Genomic DNA, 21,506 nt, shown 5'->3' with positions numbered 1-21,506 from the left:
ATGGTTGACAAATTATGTGATATAAATAGTTGTACTAAAAACTCACCTGCCATCAATTAAGTGTATTTTAAACAGTGTCAACTTGTTCACAGGTTATACATAAACCAATAAAAACAGATTAAATAGGCTACTCCGCTAAACCTACAGTATTAACACGTTTTAAGAAGTTTGACCGCGGGGAAACGGGGTTGTTTGTTTCAAGCGGTAAGTACTTCAACAGCAACAATAAAAATAAATAATAATAACTTTTATTAAGAGTTTTTTGAGCATCAGCTAAACAAGGAAACATCAGAATCAGAATTAAGTGTATTGCCAGGTACGTTTACACATATAAGGGATTAGATTTGGTGTATGTTGGTGCAAACATTAACAACATAAGTAAATAAGTTGAAGGAGAAGGTCAGAAATATAACGATAATAAAAAGAAAATGTAAAAAAAAACGGTTTAAAATTAAAAAATAAATAAAGACAAGTATTTACACCAAATTTAAATATAAAAAAGAAACGGTGTAATTAAGAATCAATATGGTGATGAAGAGAAGGATTTAATCGTGATGATGGTGGTGGTTCCTCATCCCTTACTTTCCCCTTTTTGGGGCACCTCATCTCCGCCCCTCCCCTTTTGCAGTGTTGCCACGGTGACTGCCGGTTTACGTGATGACGTCGGATATATATGAGCGCAAGCGGCGGGATCTCTCTCCCTTTTACCGCCATCGGAGCGGAGTGTCTTTCTTCCACCGGGACCTCATCACTGCGCAGCCCCGCTTCACCAGCTCCGGTCGCACAGCGAAGGTAAGAGACTCACTACCCGATAACGAGCTCCGGGGACAGCACCCCGAACCGTGTGCGGGGTTTTACACGGTACATTTACTGCCTTTAACGGAAAGGCGGAAGAGAAAGGCCGCTTTCCCCCCCCTCCTCTATTGAAGTCAGACAGCAGCCATTGAGGCTCCACCATTATGCGATTACAAAAAAAAAACCCGGTTATAATTCATAACCGTTACTGTTGGGTTGCTATGACAATAAGTGCTTTTAAACAGTCGACAGAACGTCAGTTAATGGCCGTTAATGTCGATATTTGTTGACACGTGTTTTGTGTCTTTTAGGACTTGACCTTAATTTTTTTTTTGCAGGATGATAACAGGGTGGGGATGGAGACTAGGCTTAAGGGAGCTAAACACATTATTCGCACTGTTTAATGCTTATAACCTAAGTACTTACTGGATGATATTATATTATATCATCTTCCATTGTTTTTCGATGCTGTTCTTTCCACTTAATCAGCCCAAATAGTGCGTATAAAGCTAGCAGCACATACGTTAGCTTAAGTAGCCCATTGAGGCATTGACAATACCGGGTAGGCCGGCTAAAGTTAGCCTGTTTACTAGCCTGTTTTGGCTTGTTTTTTGTAGGAACCAAATGCTACTTTTATTGTTTGACGTAAGACTGTAAACGTGACAGGTTTTGATCCAAATGAAGTTTACACATGTGGCTCCAGTGTGCAGACAGATAGACATCCACAAGGGGAGGTTTGGTAGTCATTGATGGGTTTGCTAGACCTGAGTATGCAACACGTGGTCGCTGGTCAGGATCAGGAGAGAAAGGCATGTGCCAGAAAGTTAAAAAAAAAAAGTCTAACCCATGCATTTCAGTTCTAGGAAAACAAGAATTGCCCAGAGGCTAGTTGGTAATTGTTGGCTTTTTGTGACAGGTGTGAGAGGATTTAAACATCCTTTTGTAAGTTACATTGACAATTGAGTGCAGGAATACTCTTGTTAAAAGTAAAAGCTAGTTTGAATGACTTTGTATACTGCAGGGTAGCTCCAGGTGGAACTTAAGGTATTAAATACATGTACTGTCTGAAATAAAGTGAGGTATCTCAATTTAATTAATTGTCCAGTAGCTAGTTGGTAATTATTGGCTTTTGTGACGCGTGTGAGATGATTAAAATACTCTTTTCTATTGCAGTAACATTGCAAACGGAACATTTTAAGCTCAATCCTTGTCTATTAAACATGTCTCTTGAATGTAATCCTCTTAGCTTTTTAGATGATTATGACAACTTACGACATTTACATTGATTGAAATGCTGGAGCCTGGTCTCGCAGTTAATACATTGTTAAACTGCAATCATCCTGTCCTTAATTAAAAAGCAATAATATAACCCACCTTGAAACAGAGATACATGACATTTCTTTTAAGTGTGCTGCAGCCAAAAGCTTTCTCCATCAATAATTTGGCATGAAGGAGAATAACGTCAGCTGTCACATCAGCTCTGTAGTTCAGCATCGTCGCTGAATGTAGGCCACATAATACAGAAGATTAGTTATGTAATGTCATCTAAAGACATACATTTCATCTTTTAAGGAAGTTACAGGACATTTGCATATTATTATAGACTGAGGACATATGTGTATGGCTTCCCCCACGACCCCTATACATAAGTATTTACACTTACTATCCAAACAAAAAAGGGAAACTAACGTTTTTTTTTAGAAACAAATTGATTGGAAAATGATGAGATAAAAGCACCGGCGAGGGTCCCAAGTTGACAGTTTGAGTTAAAAGCTTCCTCTACACATTTTGTTTTCATAATTGTCAGAGTTCTCTCGAAATCACAATTATTTAATACTATAAATCATGAATTGACTCTTATTAAATGTTCTTAAATTAGATCAACACTTTGATTAATGTTTCTGTTAGAAGGCGATGTGGAATAGTCCAAGTAGCGGCAGAAACGGGGGGGTTTGTAAAATAATTGTTTGTCAACTTCCATTTATCAACATTCAAAAGACCTGTCTTTCTATAGTTACGCATGGCGTTTAACAGAGTGAGCCTTTATAAACGTATTTGACTTTAAGTACAGCTTGCCTTGAGTTATTTTGTAATACAATGACGACATAATATACTACATATACATTGTGATTCCTTAGGAAGAAGTTATGGCCTACCCCTCACCTAGATGCAACTTAAATCCACTTCAACATGTACAGCTGTCAGGCATTCAACAAGAAAGAGACGCAAAAGATGGCACACTATGGGGATTAAGAGGCGCTACTAATATAATATTATCTGCGTTTAATGCATGACTAGAAAAGGGTTTGAACTGAAATATTTATTGCATGCTTTTGTGGAAAATTCCTGGAGAAACTTTGAAACTCTCTTAGCACCAGGAAGACTTTTTATTTTGGTTCAGCTTGCATTTTTAATGTTTCTGTATCGCTGATATCAAAGCTGCCGTTTATTAAAACAATGTCAATAATGATCATCTTCAGCTGTTGGCTAGGTTTGAGTTCAGCTCACCTGCTGCATAGGGTTCTTTTTATATCCATGTTTTATGCATTTCCTTCTCAGTGGGATTGCACATAGAGCAATATGTTTACGTGTATAGGATCGTGACTGGGCAACAGAGCTGAACAATCTATAAATGGACCCATAAAGATTAATTTTTAATGACCGGTTTCTAATGATTACCAGTAGAAGATGTAAGATTGAAGGTGAACCAACAAAATGTGTATTAAACAGATCGGAGCTTATTTTAAAGAAGTCCATTAGGATGCTAGCTGTGTCATATGTAAGTGTTTTTTGCACTAATAAAAACCTTCTGTGGACTCGATAAGATAACTTAAACATCACCTCCGTTATGATTTAAGCATCCTATAATTAGCATCAGGATTGATTTGCTAATGCTATGACGGTGACCCTGAAATGTAATTTAAAAACCACATGGATATGAATGTTATCCAGCGTTTCTAAACGTATTACTTCTCCTCCTCCTCTCTCCTTAGCATCACTCGAGACTCAGCTGAAATGGCAGACATCGACAAGTAAGTACATCTTCTTCCAGCGACGTGTCAAACACTTGACATCAACGCCACCTGTCTCCTCTTTCAGCCGAATGCTTATGAGAGATGAGAGATGACAGGAAATCACCTGCTGTGGTATCTCTGACCTGGGCCAGGTCAACACGATGAAAGAGGGTTTAATGTTATCGTATCTTTTCCATATTTAACTCGCCTGAAGTCATATTTTACTTCAATTATTTGAGCGATCATCAGTGTCACATCGTGGTAATGTTATAATTGACCTTTGCCCAATATCCACTTTTCTTACTGAAAGGACCTTTAACGCATCAGGATGTTCCCGCCTCTTTTGGATCTTACTGATGTTCCTTTAGTCCCAGGACGCCTCAAACCTGGGAATGAGTTAGCATTTTACCACTTATGGTTAAACGCATCTTCTATTTGAGGACTGAAATACGGTGTCTAAATGAGAAGACTTAACATCTTCACACACAACATTAGCCGCCTTTAGCTTAGCAGTAGTTATGTGACCGTGCTGTAGTTCCTTTACAGCGTAACGTTTGCTTTTAGCGATTGTATTTACGCTTCCAAAATCACACTGGGGTAAATATGTGGAGATTATAATGCTGAACTAAACGTTTAAGTATCATTAACGTGCGATTTCAACACAACTAATTTTCCGATATCTCATGGAAAAGTTCACATGTGCTTCTTGACGCTGGGGCTCTCTTGCAATTCCAATTGTTGGTAGACTACAAATATGTCATCACTAATCACTTGATAAAGGTTAGGGCTGTTTCGGATGCCACGCCAAAACTCAGAGCATAACATCTGAGCAGCAGATCGTAACATCACTGCATCAAGAAAAGGACGCAGTCTCTCACAGTCGGTCATTGATTTGAATATTGTTGTGCAGATTGTCAGGAGGTTGAGTATCTATGCTGCGTCAGCTGTCGTATACATTCATGATCTCTCCTGCACGGCCTCTTAAAGACATGACAACTACCCCTCGATTACAGACTGAAGTGACCTTGAGGAAGACATGCTGCAGCTGTTGCATAGTTTCATGTTTGATGAACGTTCTTTGAAGATCCAGTTGTACATTTGTCTGGGATAGTTGAAGCCAGCCAGCCATAAGTAAAGAGTTCATTGCTTGGTCACGCGTCAAACAGCATGCAAGGTGCTCAAATCCACTGAAAGAAGAACCCTAAACATGCCACCTGTGTAACAATGACCTCTGTCTCCCTGCAGCAAAGACCAGCCTGAGATGGACCCGGCAGATATGGAGGATGTTGAAGATGTGGAAGAAGAGGAGACGGGAGAAGATGAGAACAGCAAAGGTAAGTCTTACAGCAATAAACGCAACGGTACAGATTAGGGATGGGAATTTGAAAGCAAATGAAAATTCGACCACCAGAAAAAACGGTTAACCAAAAAGTACATATCCTATAAACCTTTTTTTTGGGGGGGGGGGGGGGGATGTTTACAACAAAAACATTTTTTAATTAAATAAATACATGTTCAAATAAGTATAGAAACCAAGTCGAAGTTGTCAAATGTATTGAACTGGTGATCACAGTTTGAACAGTTGACAGCTATAGGCCTACAGCTTTCAAGCTTAAAACATAACTTGGTTTTGACGTATGTTGTGTAGGACTCTCCGTTAGTGTAAATGATTACTGGACTATGACCGGTAAAACATGCTGAATACCGGCAAAACTAAATCTCCTGTCAAAATGTCTTTGTACTTTGCCGCCACACACGGTTGCCAAGCAGCGCTTATTGTTGTTTAGGCTTTCCACTCACGTGTCGCGAGCGTTGGGGGGGGGGGGGGGGCACACACGTCAACTTGCCTTGCAACGGGGTAACTGCGGATCGCATTTGGGCCTAAGATGAGGTTTGAGTCTTTGTGATCTGAGTGTAGGGAATGGCAGCAGCCATATCATCAGCTGGATCTGATGGATTTGGACATAAACGCGAGTGAAGTATAACCGGACGTGAGAGAGAGATCAGCACCTGCAGTAGGGCTGCTCGATTACGGCAAAAATCATAATCTCCACTATTTAGGTAAATAATTGTAAATGTGATTATTCATTGACTTTGAAAACATCCATTTATTGGGGAGAAAAAAATGTGAACAGTATGTTTTTAACAGTTGATTACCCTGAACTTGAAATATAATTCAACTGAAAAAAAGAAAAAAAATCGTTTTATTTCGATTACGTTGTTTTCGTAATCGTTGCAAGTAATCGCGATTTAAAATACGATTAATTGAGCCGCCCTAACCTGCAGCTCTGCCCGCTTTGAGGGACCGGTGAGCGGAGCCAAACACACCTTAGACCTAACACACTTAGCTATGGCTCTGTCGTATACATTGAATTATTCCATTTGATCATATGTAATCAACTTAGACACCCCTCCCAAAAAAAATTATTTAATTTCTCATTTTCGAATACCTGAATAGTTTTGAATGTTCGATTAATCGTTCCCATCCCTAGTTAATATGTAATAGTTTAAATGATGGTCTGTAGAAGAAGCATACTGGCTGCTACTTTAACTGAGAATGTGATTAGCATGAAATTATTTTGCGCTGTTCAGAGATGGCAGACACTAATCTGTTTTTTATTTTGGGATCTTAAGGCTGTTTGTGCATCCTTTTGATACTCTATAAATGATCCACAGGGCTTCTCTTATATTGGCCTCCTGTCGGCTCACTGTGGATAGATTTAGACGGCTGTTTGGCCTCGTCTATTTATAACAGTTTGAATAGTCTTTTTAAAAGCCAGACTTCAAAGAAGGCTCACGCTGGCAGACTACAAATGATCTGTGGACGCAACCACACTCAGGAAAGCTTTGCATAAGGTCTGCAAGCTGACGGGAGGTTATAAATAACTCGGTGTCACACATGCATTGCAAACTGCGGTTAAGAAACCTCACTTTACTTTACACAGGAGGAACAACCTCTGAGAAAGCCACAAGTCGAATAAGAAAACCAAAAGATACCGATGTGTGGCCCAATGATTCACGCCGCCCTACTTTAATTTAAAGAGGCCCTATTCTGAAATTATGGTTTTCCCTTTCCTGTAGTTTTTTTTTTTTATATAGGCTTTGTGCCTGTAAATGATCTGCAAAGGATAACATCCCACTTTTACATACTGATATACACCTGAACATCAGCAGGAGAGGACTCTTTAAAGTAGAGACACTACATACTGATATACACCTGAACATCAGCAGGAGAGGACTCTTTAAAGTAGAGACACTACATACTGACATACACCTGAACATCAGCAGGAGAGGACTCTTTAAAGTAGAGACACTACATACTGATATACACCTGAACATCAGCAGGAGAGGACTCTTTAAAGTAGAGACACTACATACTGATATACACCTGAATATCAGCAGGAGAGGACTCTTTAAAGTAGAGACACTACATACTGATATACACCTGAACATCAGCAGGAGAGGACTCTTTAAAGTAGAGACACTACATACTGACATACACCTGAACATCAGCAGGAGAGGACTCTTTAAAGTAGAGACACTACATACTGATATACACCTGAACATCAGCAGGAGAGGACTCTTTAAAGTAGAGACACTACATACTGACATACACCTGAACATCAGCAGGAGAGGACTCTTTAAAGTAGAGACACTACATACTGATATACACCTGAACATCAGCAGGAGAGGACTCTTTAAAGTAGAGACACTACATACTGACATACACCTGAACATCAGCAGGAGAGGACTCTTTAAAGTAGAGACACTACATACTGATATACACCTGAACATCAGCAGGAGAGGACTCTTTAAAGTAGAGACACTACATACTGATATACACCTGAACATCAGCAGGAGAGGACTCTTTAAAGTAGAGACTATATACTGATATACACCTGAACATCAGCAGGAGAGGACTCTTTAAAGTAGAGACACTACATACTGACATACACCTGAACATCAGCAGGAGAGGACTCTTTAAAGTAGAGACACTACATACTGATATACACCTGAACATCAGCAGGAGAGGACTCTTTAAAGTAGAGACACTACATACTGACATACACCTGAACATCAGCAGGAGAGGACTCTTTAAAGTAGAGACACTACATACTGATATACACCTGAACATCAGCAGGAGAGGACTCTTTAAAGTAGAGACACTACATACTGATATACACCTGAACATCAGCAGGAGAGGACTCTTTAAAGTAGAGACTATATACTGATATACACCTGAACATCAGCAGGAGAGGACTCTTTAAAGTAGAGACACTACATACTGATATACACCTGAACATCAGAAGGAGAGGACTCTTTAAAGTAGAGACACTACATACTGATATCCACCTGTGAATGAGCAGAATAGGGCCCCTTTAATTGAATCCAACCACAAGTCCAGTTCTAATCAAAACAGGAGAAAGAAATGCTCCTGAAACGATGCAACTGCCTTCAGATCTCCCTCTTGACGCCGTATGTTTGTGTTGTTAGCTCGTCAGCTGACTGTGCAGATGATGCAGAACCCACAGATCCTGGCCGCGCTGCAGGAGAGGCTCGACGGGCTCAGCGGATCGCCGTCAGGCTACATGGAGAGGTGAGACACCATCTTATCACATCTGCAGCCTCACGTTTACAAGCACATGGTCTTTGGGAGCTGCACATCTGCTGAATTCACACACACACACACACACACACACACACACACACACACACACACACACACACACACGGATGCTTCCTCGCTCTCTTTACCTGCCACACACTGCCAAGCTATCTTGAGTTAATTAGAGATGACGTGCAGGTGGAAGCGGCAGATTGGCAGTTTAGTAAAATCATAAATCAGTCCTAACACACACACACTCTTCTCCTTCCTGTCTCTATAGCCTTCTCTCGAAAGTCAACTTTTATTGTCAATCTTTCAGTTCGTATATACAGACGGAGAAATCAAAATACCGTAATACAAATATATATATATATATATATATACATATATTTATGATTTATACAATCACAAATACATATGTATACACACACGGACACATTTATATATATATGCACACATTAAGACATAAATGAAAAGCACAACAATCAATATATACAAAATAAAAGTCACTTCTAAATCTGTGAAAAATGTACTTTAGTGCCAGACTGTCCATAGCACTTACTAGTTTTATACACAACCTCTGCCTGAGTAATTGGGTTTAATAAACATTTTAGAAATGCGTTTTAAAATAAGGATCAGAGCCGGCGGGGCAACCCTGGCTCAGCTGTAATGGATCTGTTGACAGGCGGGTCGATGATATGATGAATATAATACGAGGTGATTTGTCATTTAGGGTAGAGCTGCTGCAGAGATAAACCAGTGGTAGTCTGGGATGCTGCAGTGAATGTAGTCTGGTGTCTCTTAGGGCTGTGTCCGAATATTCGTTTGTTGGAGCACTATTCGGGTTTCAATTTCGTTATTCATTTTTTGTTTGAAATTGAAATCTCCAATATCAACGTAAGAGCTTGTTCGGGGGGTGCTAACACTTAACCATAAACGTTATCGTTTACTTTCTCAGTCTTTATATGTCGATATTACCTTTCTCCGTTAATCTCCGTCACGTTGTTTCCATAGCAACAACAACTTCCTGTCAACTGCGCTACCTCTCCTTCAAAATAAAAGCATATCCATAAATAGGAAGCTAAGCCAAATTACACTTAAGAAATATACAACTGCAACGAAAGTAACAAACACAATGCGATATCCTTTTCCATTTCAAAGAACACAAATTGGTTAATATTTATAAAACAGCAATACTGTAGAATAGCAAAATGAATGCCGTGAATACACCAAGATACACGTGTTGAAGCTGTTCGCTGCTGATTGCTATATTACTACATTTTGTACAGGATAGTCCTCATACTTGTCCATTTTGTCTTGCCACAGTTTACCAAAGGTCGTAAAGAGACGTGTGAACGCCCTGAAGAATCTGCAGGTCAAATGTGCCCACATTGAGGCCAAGTTCTACGAAGAAGTACACGAACTGGAGAGAAAGTACGCGGCCCTCTACCAGCCCCTCTTCGACAAAGTACGTCAGTCATACACTCCCTTTATTGTGACTTTCTGCAGCTCTATAGGTTTTGTGAAAGGCTGAAATAATGTCCTGTGTCCTTGTTGTTGTCTGGATGACGCCTCATGCTTATTGTTTTGTTTCTCCCTTTCTCCAGAGAAGCGACATAGTGAAAGCAGCCTATGAGCCCACCGATGAAGAGTGTGAATGGAAAGCAGATGAGGAGGAAGAGCTGACAGTAAGTAAGCAGGTACAGGTGATACCTGCATGCGTCCTGTGTGTCTGAACACCTTCATATCATGCATGCATAGGATGCATCCAGATGAGAAAAGAGCCTCCCTTCCTGCAGACCCTTTAAAGTCTTATTCAATTCATTCATCAAAAGAAGAGCTGCCATGTCTTAAATCAATCTTGTTAAAGTCTTAAGCAATTGTCTCTTGAATTGTTCTTAAGAGGTGACTGATTCCAGATATCAGCGTCGACTTGTTTTGATCCGTAAATATAGCTAATCTCTGGACTCATCTTTCTTTAACCAATGTTTGGGGTGTAGGCGGTGAGGACTTATTTTTTACATGGCATGATATGTTGGGGCGGGGGGGGGGAGCCTGATCAAGTATCATATTTAAGAGAACCTTTCTTCCTCCACTAGGACGAGATGAAGGAGAAGGCCAAGCTGGAGGAGGAGAAGAAGGACGAGGAGAAGGAAGACCCCAAAGGAATCCCAGAGTTCTGGTCGACGGTTTTCAAAAACGTGGATCTGCTCAGCGACATGCTGCAGGTACGTTCGTCCTGACGGCTCAAAATGAGACGCAGTGTTCACTCCCACCTGTAGTTGTGTTGAGCATAGCGCCCACTAGTGTGGAAAGTGTGTCTGTAGAGTGTCTTTTTCTGGCAGAAAGGCAGATTCAGCATCAAAAACATGCTGGTGTCCGTTAGGGACGTCCCGAATACCATTTTTCGGGCTCCGGATATTCGGTAGGAATCAGCAGCAAATATTTGAACCGCTTCAACGCGGTGTATTTCGATTTATTCACGGCATTCATTTAGTTATTCTACAGTATTGTTGTTTTATAGGTATTTGTTAATGTAACCCAATTTGTGTTCTTTGAAATTGAAAAGGATATCGCATTGTGTTTGTTACTTTCGTTGCAGTTGTATATGTCTTAAGTGTAATATTTGTATGGACATGCTTTTATTTTGAAAGAGAGTTAGCGCTGTTGACAGGAAGTTGTTGTTGCTATGGAAACAACGTGACAGATTAATGGAGAAAAAGTCATATCTACATATAAAGACGGAGAAAATAAACGATAACGTTTATGGTTAAGTGTTAGCACCCCCCGAAGAGGCACAAGCTCTTACGTTGATATTGGAGTTAGTACTCCAACGAGCGAATATTCGGGTCCAGCCCTAGTGTCCGCATGAGTGTGTATGCGCTCTGTTCTCATTGCTATGAATTGAAAAAAAGACGCTAGTGTTCAGAACAATACGCTCTATGGACACAGGCCTTATGAGAAAACATTGTATGTGTATATATTCCTGAGTCAGAAACTAGTGCTGGAAGCTCTTGTGAATGCTGTTGTTCTTTCTCTCCTCAGGAACACGACGAACCCATCCTTAAACATTTACAAGATATTAAAGTAAAGTTCTCAGACCTAGAACAGCCCATGGTGAGTAAGAAGTGTTCAAACCAAACTTTGAAACCAGTGTGTTATCTTTGAACAGGCTGTAAATGTGATCTCTCTGTTCTTCCCCAGAGCTTCACGTTAGAGTTCCTCTTTGAGCCCAACGACTTCTTCACAAACACTTTGTTGACGAAAACCTACAAGATGAGATCAGAGCCCGACGAGAACGACCCGTTCTCCTTCGACGGTCCGGAGATCATGTGCTGCACAGGGTGAGAATCCATCATAATTCAAGTTGATATCAAAAACCTCTCCAACTACACTCCAAGATGTTATTTAGATGTGACATTTAAAGATGTTAGATACCAGAGGTGGGAAGTAGTGGAGTGCAAATACTTTGTTTCTGTACTTGAGTACATGTTTCTGGTATCAGTACTTTACTCCACTTCTTATTTTACTGTCGACTTTTTACTTTGAGTTCTTACATTTTGAACACAAATACCTGTACTTTCTACTTCTTACATGTTGAACTCAAATACATGTACTTTCTACTTCTTACATGTTGAACACAAATACCTGTACTTTCTACTTCTTACATGTTGAACACAAATACCTGGACTTTCTACTTCTTACATGTTGAACTCAAATACCTGTACTTTCTACTTCTTACATGTTGAACCCAAATATCTGTACTTTCTACTTCTTACATGTTGAACCCAAATATCTGTACTTTCTACTTCTTACATGTTGAACACAAATACCTGTACTTTCTACTTCTTACATGTTGAACACAAATACCTGTACTTTCTACTTCTCTCATTTTCCAAACAGGCTGGTTCCTTTAGTCTGAATGTGTGTTTGGTGGCGTGATCATTATTATTTAGAGTCATTGCGTGCCTATTGATTTGAACACGATCCGTGTATCCATCATTTCCTGGTCTTCTCTAAAGAAGAGGGACCAATGAAAACGTTGTCATGTTGCCGTTGGTCACCATGGAAACATTCATTAGCTAACGATGACATTATTGTTCTATGAATATAAAGGGAGGTCAGGTACTCTTTAAAACAGCTGCTAGTTATGGGTACTTTTTACTGAAGTACATTTCAAAGCCTCTTTACTTTGACTTGAGTAAAGAAGTTTAGTCAGTACTTCTACTTGACTAAAGGACGTGTGTACTTTAGTCTGTTGGATGCTGATCTTTCTCCTCGTGTTTCTCAACAGTTGCACGATTGACTGGACAAAGGGCAAAAATGTTACGTTGAAAACAATCAAGAAGAAGCAAAAGCACAAGGGCCGCGGCACGGTGAGGACGGTCACCAAAACGGTGCCCAACGACTCCTTCTTCAACTTCTTCACCCCCCCAGAGGGTAAGGCAGAAATATTAAGCATCTTAAAGCGTTCAGAGACGCATGATTCATTATTTTTGTTTAGTTTCAGACTATAATACAGTATATTGACAATATATCACATTTTCAGATGATTCAGTGTTTTAGGAAATGTTTGGGGTTAACTAACTTTGATTCTCTGTTTCTTTACAGTTCCAGAAAGTGGGGAGTTGGTAAGTCGCTGTACTTAATCTACGCTTTTACATTCATTATAGACTCTATTCATCTTGACTAACACAGCAAAAGCAATACAGACTCCACTCTAGTTGATATTTCCAGGGTAAAGTAAATATTTGCTGTTCAGCTAAATAACCAAATGTTTTCTATATTAATCATTGCCATTGAAAAGAGAATTTAATACGTTTTTCATCATTTAAAAATCGAGGGGAACTATTTGTCGGGATAGAGAAAGTGGACTGATTTCGTAAAACCTCATAGGCCGGATTTTGTTTATACAAACGTATGATTTTACTGGGAAGTCCTGATCACTCCCTAATGTTCGTACTTTTTACTTTTTTTATTTTATCTTTGTGTAAAAAAGAAAAGGGCATTTCGGACCGACAATCTTGAAAAAACACTAATTGTTTTGCTATCGATACAAAATATATATAAAAATACTTTTTCCTGTTCTTTAGGATGAGGACTCGGAGGCGGTCCTTGCTGCAGACTTTGAGATTGGCCACTTCATCCGTGAGCGTATCGTACCCCGGGCGGTACTCTACTTCACAGGAGAGGCCATCGAGGATGATGATGATGATGTGAGTGTTGGCGTTCTTTAATTTCGTTATTGAGCTCCTCGCTGGGCATTATCTCGGTTATTACGATGGAGAAAACTGATGATTGTTGTCCACAGCTGTCGTTAAATTGACCTGACTTCTTTTTGCGGATTGATATGACTGCAAATAGTCTCTTGAGCCTCCTTAGCGACAGTCTGCTCTCCTTAGCGACAGTCTGCTCTCCTTAGCGACAGTCTGCTCTCCTTAGCGACAGTCTGCTCTCCATAGCATTACATTGAATTTAGCTGAGGCTTTTATCCAAAGCGACTTACAATAAGTACATTCGACCAGGAAGATACAACCTTTAAGAAAACAGAATGATATAAGTTCATCTGGTTTCATAGAGCCAAACATTTCAAGTGCTACTCAACTGGCTTTAGATAAGCCAGTCCTTTATTAGTATATAAGTGCTTTGTTAGTAATTCTATCGCTCCAAGTGGAGTCCAAAGAGATGAGTTTTCAGTCTGCGCCGGAAGATGTGCAAGCTTTCTGCTGTCCTGATTTCAATGGGGAGCTCATTCCACCATTTTGGAGCCAGGATAGGATAGCGACGGTCTGCTCTCCATAGCGACGGTCTGCTCTCCATAGCGACGGTCTGCTCTCCATAGCGACGGTCTGCTCTCCATAGCGACGGTCTGCTCTCCATAGCGACGGACAGCTCTCCATAGCGACGCACAGTCTGATCTCCATAGCGACAGTCTGCTAGTAAAAAATAGCAGACCTCTGGAGAGTTCTAAATTGAGCAATCAGAATTGTGTATTCAACTTAGCTGTGTAATAAAGAAGTTTAACTGCTTTACTAAAAAAAAATGTTTGAAGGAATGTTCTGGGACTGGGTTTGGAGAGACATTATTATTTCATAGTTTTTTGGCTTTATAGTAAAGAGAATTATAAACTCTTCTAATACATGATACCTTGGTCGTTTTAAAGTGGAATAAACTTAAAGTATCAGGACCATTTTTTAACTGAATTTGGGGCAGAAATATGAAGTAAGTTTAATGTTTTTTTTCCTTCCATGTTTTTGTTTTACAGTATGATGAGGAGGGAGAGGAGGCAGACGATGAGGTAAGACTAACCATCCCTAATCTTTCTATAAATGTTTTAAAGAGATGTGTAATTTGATATCAAGGTAACTAAGGATGTTGCATCTCCTCCTCATAAACTGACTTTTAATCAGTAATAAGCCACATTGTCACAACACACAGTTTGGACCTTTGTGGTTTTACCTCTGTACTTAAATCTGATTAATGATTTTAGTCATGGAGCTTCTGCATCTTCAGTTATCAGAAAAACTAAACTTCTCAAAGGAGAGTCGGAGATCTGCTTTCATCAAAAACCTCCTGAACATTTAACATTAACAGAATCAGGAAGAAGCCGACTCCCATCAAACAGACTTATTGTTTTAATAAGACCTCTAGTGGTTGCACATTGCATATCGTCCTTTTACTTTACACAAATAATTGAACATAACATTCAAGACGTGCATCCTTTTAGAGTTGAAGACATGGAGGAGTCTGATGTTTTTTTACTTTGCTGTGTGTGCAGGAAGGAGAGGAGGAGGCAGACGAGGAGAACGACCCCGACTATGATCCCAAGGTGAGACCACACACACACACACACACACACACACACACACACACACACACACTTCTAAAGATCTCTGGTGTCAGGAGAAAGACCGTGCTCAGCTCTTCTCAACTTTTCTGGCTCAGGAGGCTCTTTCCCAAAAAGTAAAGCGCCTCTCACTGTCGGCCATTGATCTCTCTCTCTCTGTCCACACACTGAGGGAACTTTAATGTCACAGTGAGAAGTTAAGCATTACGCCTGAGCTGCAGGTCGAGAACAGCTGCTCAACATACAGAATACATTCTGTCAAATGCTTCTCATCGTGCACCAGCTTCTGGTTTGCTTACATTGTTCTTGACCTGAACCGTATTTTCAGAATCAGTGAGGTCTTGCTGTTGCATGTTGCTACTAAAACATTAACCTTTTGCAACACACAGATCCAGTATATATGCATTGAAGAGTAGGAGGAGGAGGAGGAGGACACTTACTTAAACAAAACTCACTTTGAGCCTAAAATCCAATGCATTCTTTGTCTTGGAGAAAATCTAGCTTTAGGAAGTAGTTTTGAATGAAAGCACTTTAATGACAAACTGCAGAGGTTTCTAGTCATTTCACTGAGATTCCTCTCGTCCTCTTGTAGTATTTTCTGCTTCACTGCCTTCCTGATGGAGGTGAAGCAGCTGTGAATTAAATAAAAACATTGTACAGACAGCAGAAAAAGTTATAAAAGCTAAACTGTATTAACCCTTAGATGCATAAGTGGGTCTCTTTGGACCCGGTGAGGTGGATTCTTGAAGTATCTTTGTAATTACATTTTTTTTTATCATTTCATATTCCAGCTATTCCTCAAAAAACATGTTTTGGATATCATGCCATTTTAAATTTACATTTTAAGAAATTGTAGTTTTTGTATTTCTACCCCAAGCTTCCATAAGTGGGTCAAAAATGACCCGCATACATTTTCTATGGGATCCTATGAGAACCTTTCATTCTTATCACCTGTTGCTGTCAGGAATACATTCACTGTGGACCACACAGACGACATCACAAGTGACACCTCTCAGGAAGATTATTTCACACAGCAAGATCTGATACCTGTCAGTATGATAATAATAATAATACATTATATTTGTATAGGGCTTTTCAAGGACTCAAAACCGCTTTGCAATATAAGGGAAGGTTAGGGTGGGGGGTATAGGACTATCAAACTTGATCAACCGGCATGGATTGATGGGGAGTGGGCTATGAGTGGACGAGAGGAGATGAGGAAAGAGACTGGAATATTGTGAGGGTCTCAGAATAGCGGAGATCTTTGGGACAAGATGTTCAAAACGTTACAATTTTTATATAAATAGTGAAAAATTAAATATAAAATATTTCTAGTCTGAACCAAGGTATAAAACTAAATATTATAAAAGTGATTTTTTTTCTTAACAAAAATGGCATAATAACACATTATTCTATTACGGGTCCTTTTTGACCCACTTATGGAAGAGTGTAGGGTCCAGTCACTCGTGCATCTAAGGGTTAAAACAAGATGAGATGAACTTTATTAATCCCATTTCGGTTTTTTGTTGCAACAAAGCATTGCACATAATAACAAATAAAAAGTGTAAAATGTCCAGATACATAATATATTAAAAGCACACTTCCTGCAGTGTACTACAACAAGCATGACTTCTGCTTCCTTTCAAATCCAAAAAAGGCGTCTTTGACATTCTGTATTCTGCTGGTTTTTTGGCTTTTTTTGTGTTTCTCCTATTCATTGATGTTGCTTCACCTCCGGTCACTTTGGCATCCTTTGTCAGCTATTCTTTAAATTTTTCCTCACTAGGTTTAAGTGATGACAGTAGAAAAATAACCCTCTCCTGGTAGGTACAGCTTGTGAATTGTCAGCTTACTACCATCACCCCTTTCCCTCTCAAACATCTTTTTAGTTTTCCTTCCGTTTCTCCATCCTCCATTCATCTCTCTGCACCCCTTCCTCTTTTGCCGTGCTGCACCCCTCCCTAATTACTAACCCACCGGTTTGCTGTTGGTTTTTGTTTCTCTTTAACCCCATAGTGACGTCTGCATTTGCACCTGTATTGTTTCTGTATGTTGAAGCCAGTCCAGCCCTCCCTTTTCCTCTTTATTTCTCCACCATGTTGAATTTACACAACGTTTTGAGTTTCTGTCAGGAGGGGACTTTGGTCTATCATGAATTCTGTTTTGTTCATGGATGTTTTGTTTTTTAAATACACATTTTAGCATCAAGAGCCGCTTTCACACCAAGTACTTTGCCGTACTTAGTTCCCAGCACTTAGTACCCCCATGGAACTAAGACCCGATCGCGTTCACACCGGATTAAATTCCCTGAGGGAAGATTACGTAAATGAAGTCGCTGACGTCACTTCTTCTTCATCTGCTTTGGGTTTACTGGCAGGCCGCAAACAACTTCACGGCGTATACTGCCACCCGGAGTCCCCGGCCGGAAGTCCCCGGAGCTGGGGACTGGCTTCAGTAGAAGCTGCTGGGACTCCCAGCAGCTTCTACTGAAGCCTTCAGAGTAAATCGCCAGAACGCCGTCACCTTCTCATCTCCACCGCTCCCATGTTTTCTTTTGTGTTGCCATAAGTTAGTCTCTCTCCGTTGGTGCGCGGGGCTAATGCTAATGCTAATGCCAGCAAATACAATGGCGGCTTCACAAAACTTTTCAGAGTTTTTTACGGGGCGTGGTTTGCAATTCGCCCAGCCAATCAGAAATTGGTACTTTTTTTCTCCCCAGTGTAGTACCACCTCTTTAGCAGGCACTAACAAGGGGGTGAAAGTTCTCATGAACTAAGTTCTCTTTTTGGTGTGAACGCAAAATTCCAGGAACTAAACGTGAAAAGTACTCCGGTGTGAAAGCGCCTATTGGTTCCATGCTTTAGATCCTCTCGTGCTTTGTGTTTTCTATAGACTTGCTTTTATGCTGGTATAATGCCAATGGAGGACTACCACCTCCTCAATGCCGAGTAACACCTAGCATTGTGATCATTCCAATAGGTCAATAAACACAGGACTGAATTAAATTCCCTTATATGTATTTAAAATGTACATCGAATCCACTATATATTAAAGAAATACCTTTTTTAAAACAGGTTTTTATCCAACAAATAAGCTGACATTGGTCTGGTCTGTATTGTAATCAAATTAAACCGAATATTGGTTCGTTGGAGTACTATTCGGGTTTCAATTTCGTTATTCCTTTTTTTTTTTTTTTTTTTGCCAAATAGAATATTTTTGGAAATCTCCAATATCAATGTAAGAGCTTGTGCCTCTTCGGGGGGGGGGGCTAACACTTAACCATAACCTTTATCGTTTACTTTCTCCGTCTTTATATGCAGATATGACTTTTTCTCCATTAATTTCAGTCATGTTGTTTCCATAGCAACAACAACTTCCTGTCAACAGCACTAACTCTCCTTCAAAATAGGAAGCCAAGCCAAATTACACTTAAGACATATACAACTGCAACGAAAGTAACAAACACAATGCGATATCCTTTTCAATTTCAAAGAACACAAATTGGGTTACGTTAACAAATAACTATAAAACAAAAATACTGTAGAATAACTAAAAGAATGCCGTGAATAAACCGAAATACACGTGTTGAAGCGGTTCGCTACTGATTACTACGCACACACCCCTCCCCTCGAATATCCGCTGCTGATTACTACCGAATATCCGGATCCCGAAAAATAGTATTCGGGACAGCCCTAGTAGAATTATGCAATAAATGGCAGATTCTTCAGGACAATTCAATGCACTTTTGTAATGATGGCATTTTTAAGGATCCTGAAAACTGTGCATTCAATCAAAAATATCTCTCCTTCATATTCCCCACGTTCATATCTGCGTTTGTTCTAAATAACCGGGAGATGAGGAGCTTTCAAGGAACTGTACTTGGCTTTGCAGTTTGATTTTCAGTTTTTTTGCTATGCAGTGTGTGTGTGTGTCAGTGTGTGTGTGTGTGTGTCAGTGTGTGTGTCAGTGTGTGTGTGTGTGTGTGTGTTTTTCTGCCACATCTTAACACCCCCCTCTGCTCTCCCTCAGAAGGATGCAGTCCCCCCAGCTGAGTGCAAGCAGCAGTGAAACCCGGCTGATTGAGGATCAACTGCACCGTGTAACGGCTTCTCAAATCTTAAAAAAAAAAGAACATTAAAAAAATAAACATTTAAAACACGAAAAAAAAATAGTTACTTACCGCCTTATAATGTTTTGTATTTTTCTTGGTAGAGAATTTGAAGAAGAACAAAAAAGTTTCAAGATTTTTGTTACAAAACTTACGGTAATATACTGGGAGCTGAGAGGCTCGATATACATAGTATTTTACTAGACCTGTTATTTCCTTCTCTTTTCTCTGTACAATAGCTAAAATACAGGATGAAAAAAGTCCCTCAAAGTAAGCATGAGTCGTCTCTTCACTGCTAAAACTAGTTTGGGTTCTTGTGAAGTCTTTAGTTGTATTTGCTCTTAGACAACAGCTGTGGTTTAGACTGCGTTGCGTCAATTGATTCCCTTCATCCCGCCCCTTTTCTCCTATCAAAGCTCCTGGTTGGTCAGCTCTGGTCGTCCCAAGTGAACGTTTTTAACCTTTAGCAGCGGGGGGCGTTCAAACACATGTAAAAGCACTGTAGCATCTTTTTGATTTCGAGGGGGAGGACGGAGGTGTCATTCCAGTTTATTCCACTTCACTGAGCATTGGATCTACTTTTCCCGCTCTCGACACATTCCAGTACGCTTCTCCACGAACTGGACGGACTTAATCTCAAATTGAAAAAAAAAACAGAAGTGTTTCGCCCCCTTTTTGTCGTCAGTGGTCGAGTCTCTATAACATTCCAGAGAGTTCTTAGGCTAGCAGTGGCGTTGTCTTTTCTATTATAGCACTTTGTACTCGATTGTGTGGCGTCCTATCGGTGGTTAGCTGTGCGGTAATCCTTGTAAGCAGCACTTAGTAGAGTTCCCTCGGTGGAGACTTGGCTATCTGGGTTTTTAAAAGTGCATTGCCTTGCCTTTTCTTACCGGTGGAGGATTAGGCTCTGTAGGACCAGGTTTGGACACATGTAGCACAGATTATGAAACGGTATAAACCAGGTTCACGCCCCCTTTTTTTTTTTTATACCTCATTTCACTAATTGGTGACTAGTCAGGTGACTTAAATCAGACCTCAGCTCAGCCCCTGAGGTCTTTATCACTGTGAAAGAAAAAGGGGAATTGTTTCGACCAACCCTCCCTCCCTAAACTCCTTCCTCTGTTAACCCAGAAAGCCACGGGGAAGCATGTCAGAGCAATACTTAAAAACATCCAGGAGGGGGAGAATTAACCGTAGCCTGCCCACCCCCCCATCGACCCCTTCATCTTTCTTTAATAATGCCTTTTTTAGTTGAAGTTGTGGAGAGCCAGGGTACTTCTCCTTCTGCAGGGAGTATTCAGATCATTTTGATTGGACAGGGTTTGTGTAGGGTCCTTCTGAGCAGCTGTTGTCAAGGCAAAATGCTATGCTACAAAAATACTAATGTACTCAATAACTGTACGTGTATGTTCATTAATAAATTGGTTAAACATGGACATGTGGTTTGATGACTTTCTTTGTGTTCATGTGTACGATGTCTTGGAATCACTTGGGAACAACCGAGATTTCACAATAATCAACGTCTTTCTTTTTCCAATATATTTCTACAAATTAAACATGGTTACTACAAGATGCAGGTGGTGTAAATAATATCAGGGTCCCTGCGGATCCTTAAAAAGTATTTTTTAATTTTCAATGTCTAAAAAGGTCTGGTATTAAATTGTATCTGTGGCAAAATTAATGAGTGAAGGGGTCCATTGGTCTACTGCCATACAATTTTATTTGTGTTAATGCAAAGGCAGTCATGTTGGGTCATGTGCACGGAATATTTCCCGTTATTCAAATGCAATAAAACTCAGTAACGGTTTATACAGTTTAGTTTCATCGATTTGTTTGTATTGGTATTCTTTTTTGCTTTTAGAGGTATTAAGCCTTCCCTTGCGTTTCGGGTCAAAAAAACAACACACACTTGTGCTTATGTCCCCCCACACCTCCCACACAAAACAATTTACTCTTAAGTTACGGGAACCTCACTTTCTCGCGCTGTATGATGTATCATACCTTCTCACAGGTGCGAGCTCTGTGCCCCTCGAGAAAGAAACACCTCTCTTTCTCGCAGTAAATGCCCCTCCATTACTGTCTCTCATGCGGTTATATTTGTGCCTTGCTCACATTTGACTCATTGACACAATGAGT

The 21,506-nt window shown here is 40.1% G+C and overlaps 1 protein-coding gene across 5 annotated transcripts; it reads left to right on the top strand.

Annotated features, from left to right (window-relative positions):
* The first annotated feature begins 658 nt into the window (after nucleotides 1-658).
* On the top strand, nucleotides 659-20,806 carry nap1l1 (nucleosome assembly protein 1-like 1). 5 transcript variants are annotated; one of them, XM_079654406.1, is made up of 16 exons: nucleotides 659-792; nucleotides 3,789-3,827; nucleotides 5,055-5,143; nucleotides 8,304-8,406; nucleotides 9,742-9,883; nucleotides 10,023-10,115; nucleotides 10,515-10,643; nucleotides 11,461-11,532; nucleotides 11,620-11,759; nucleotides 12,710-12,855; nucleotides 13,027-13,046; nucleotides 13,509-13,631; nucleotides 14,681-14,713; nucleotides 15,194-15,244; nucleotides 17,049-17,085; nucleotides 19,292-20,806. In XM_079654406.1, the coding sequence occupies exons 1-15, from the start codon at nucleotides 674-676 to the stop codon at nucleotides 17,052-17,054; spliced, it is 1,305 nt and encodes a 434-aa protein (XP_079510532.1). In that variant the 5' UTR covers nucleotides 659-673; the 3' UTR covers nucleotides 17,055-17,085; nucleotides 19,292-20,806. The 5 variants fall into 5 exon arrangements, with proteins under 5 accessions (XP_079510532.1, XP_079510531.1, XP_079510530.1 ...); XM_079654405.1 differs by lacking the exon at nucleotides 17,049-17,085 and having other exon boundaries at nucleotides 10,023-10,103; nucleotides 19,295-20,806; XM_079654404.1 differs by lacking the exon at nucleotides 17,049-17,085 and having other exon boundaries at nucleotides 10,023-10,103.
* The last annotated feature ends 700 nt before the right edge of the window (nucleotides 20,807-21,506 follow it).

The sequence above is a fragment of the Notothenia rossii genome, assembly GCF_949606895.1.
Source record: "Notothenia rossii genome assembly, chromosome: 10".
NCBI lineage: Eukaryota > Metazoa > Chordata > Actinopteri > Perciformes > Nototheniidae > Notothenia > Notothenia rossii.
This window is presented reverse-complemented; position numbering and strand designations above follow the sequence as displayed.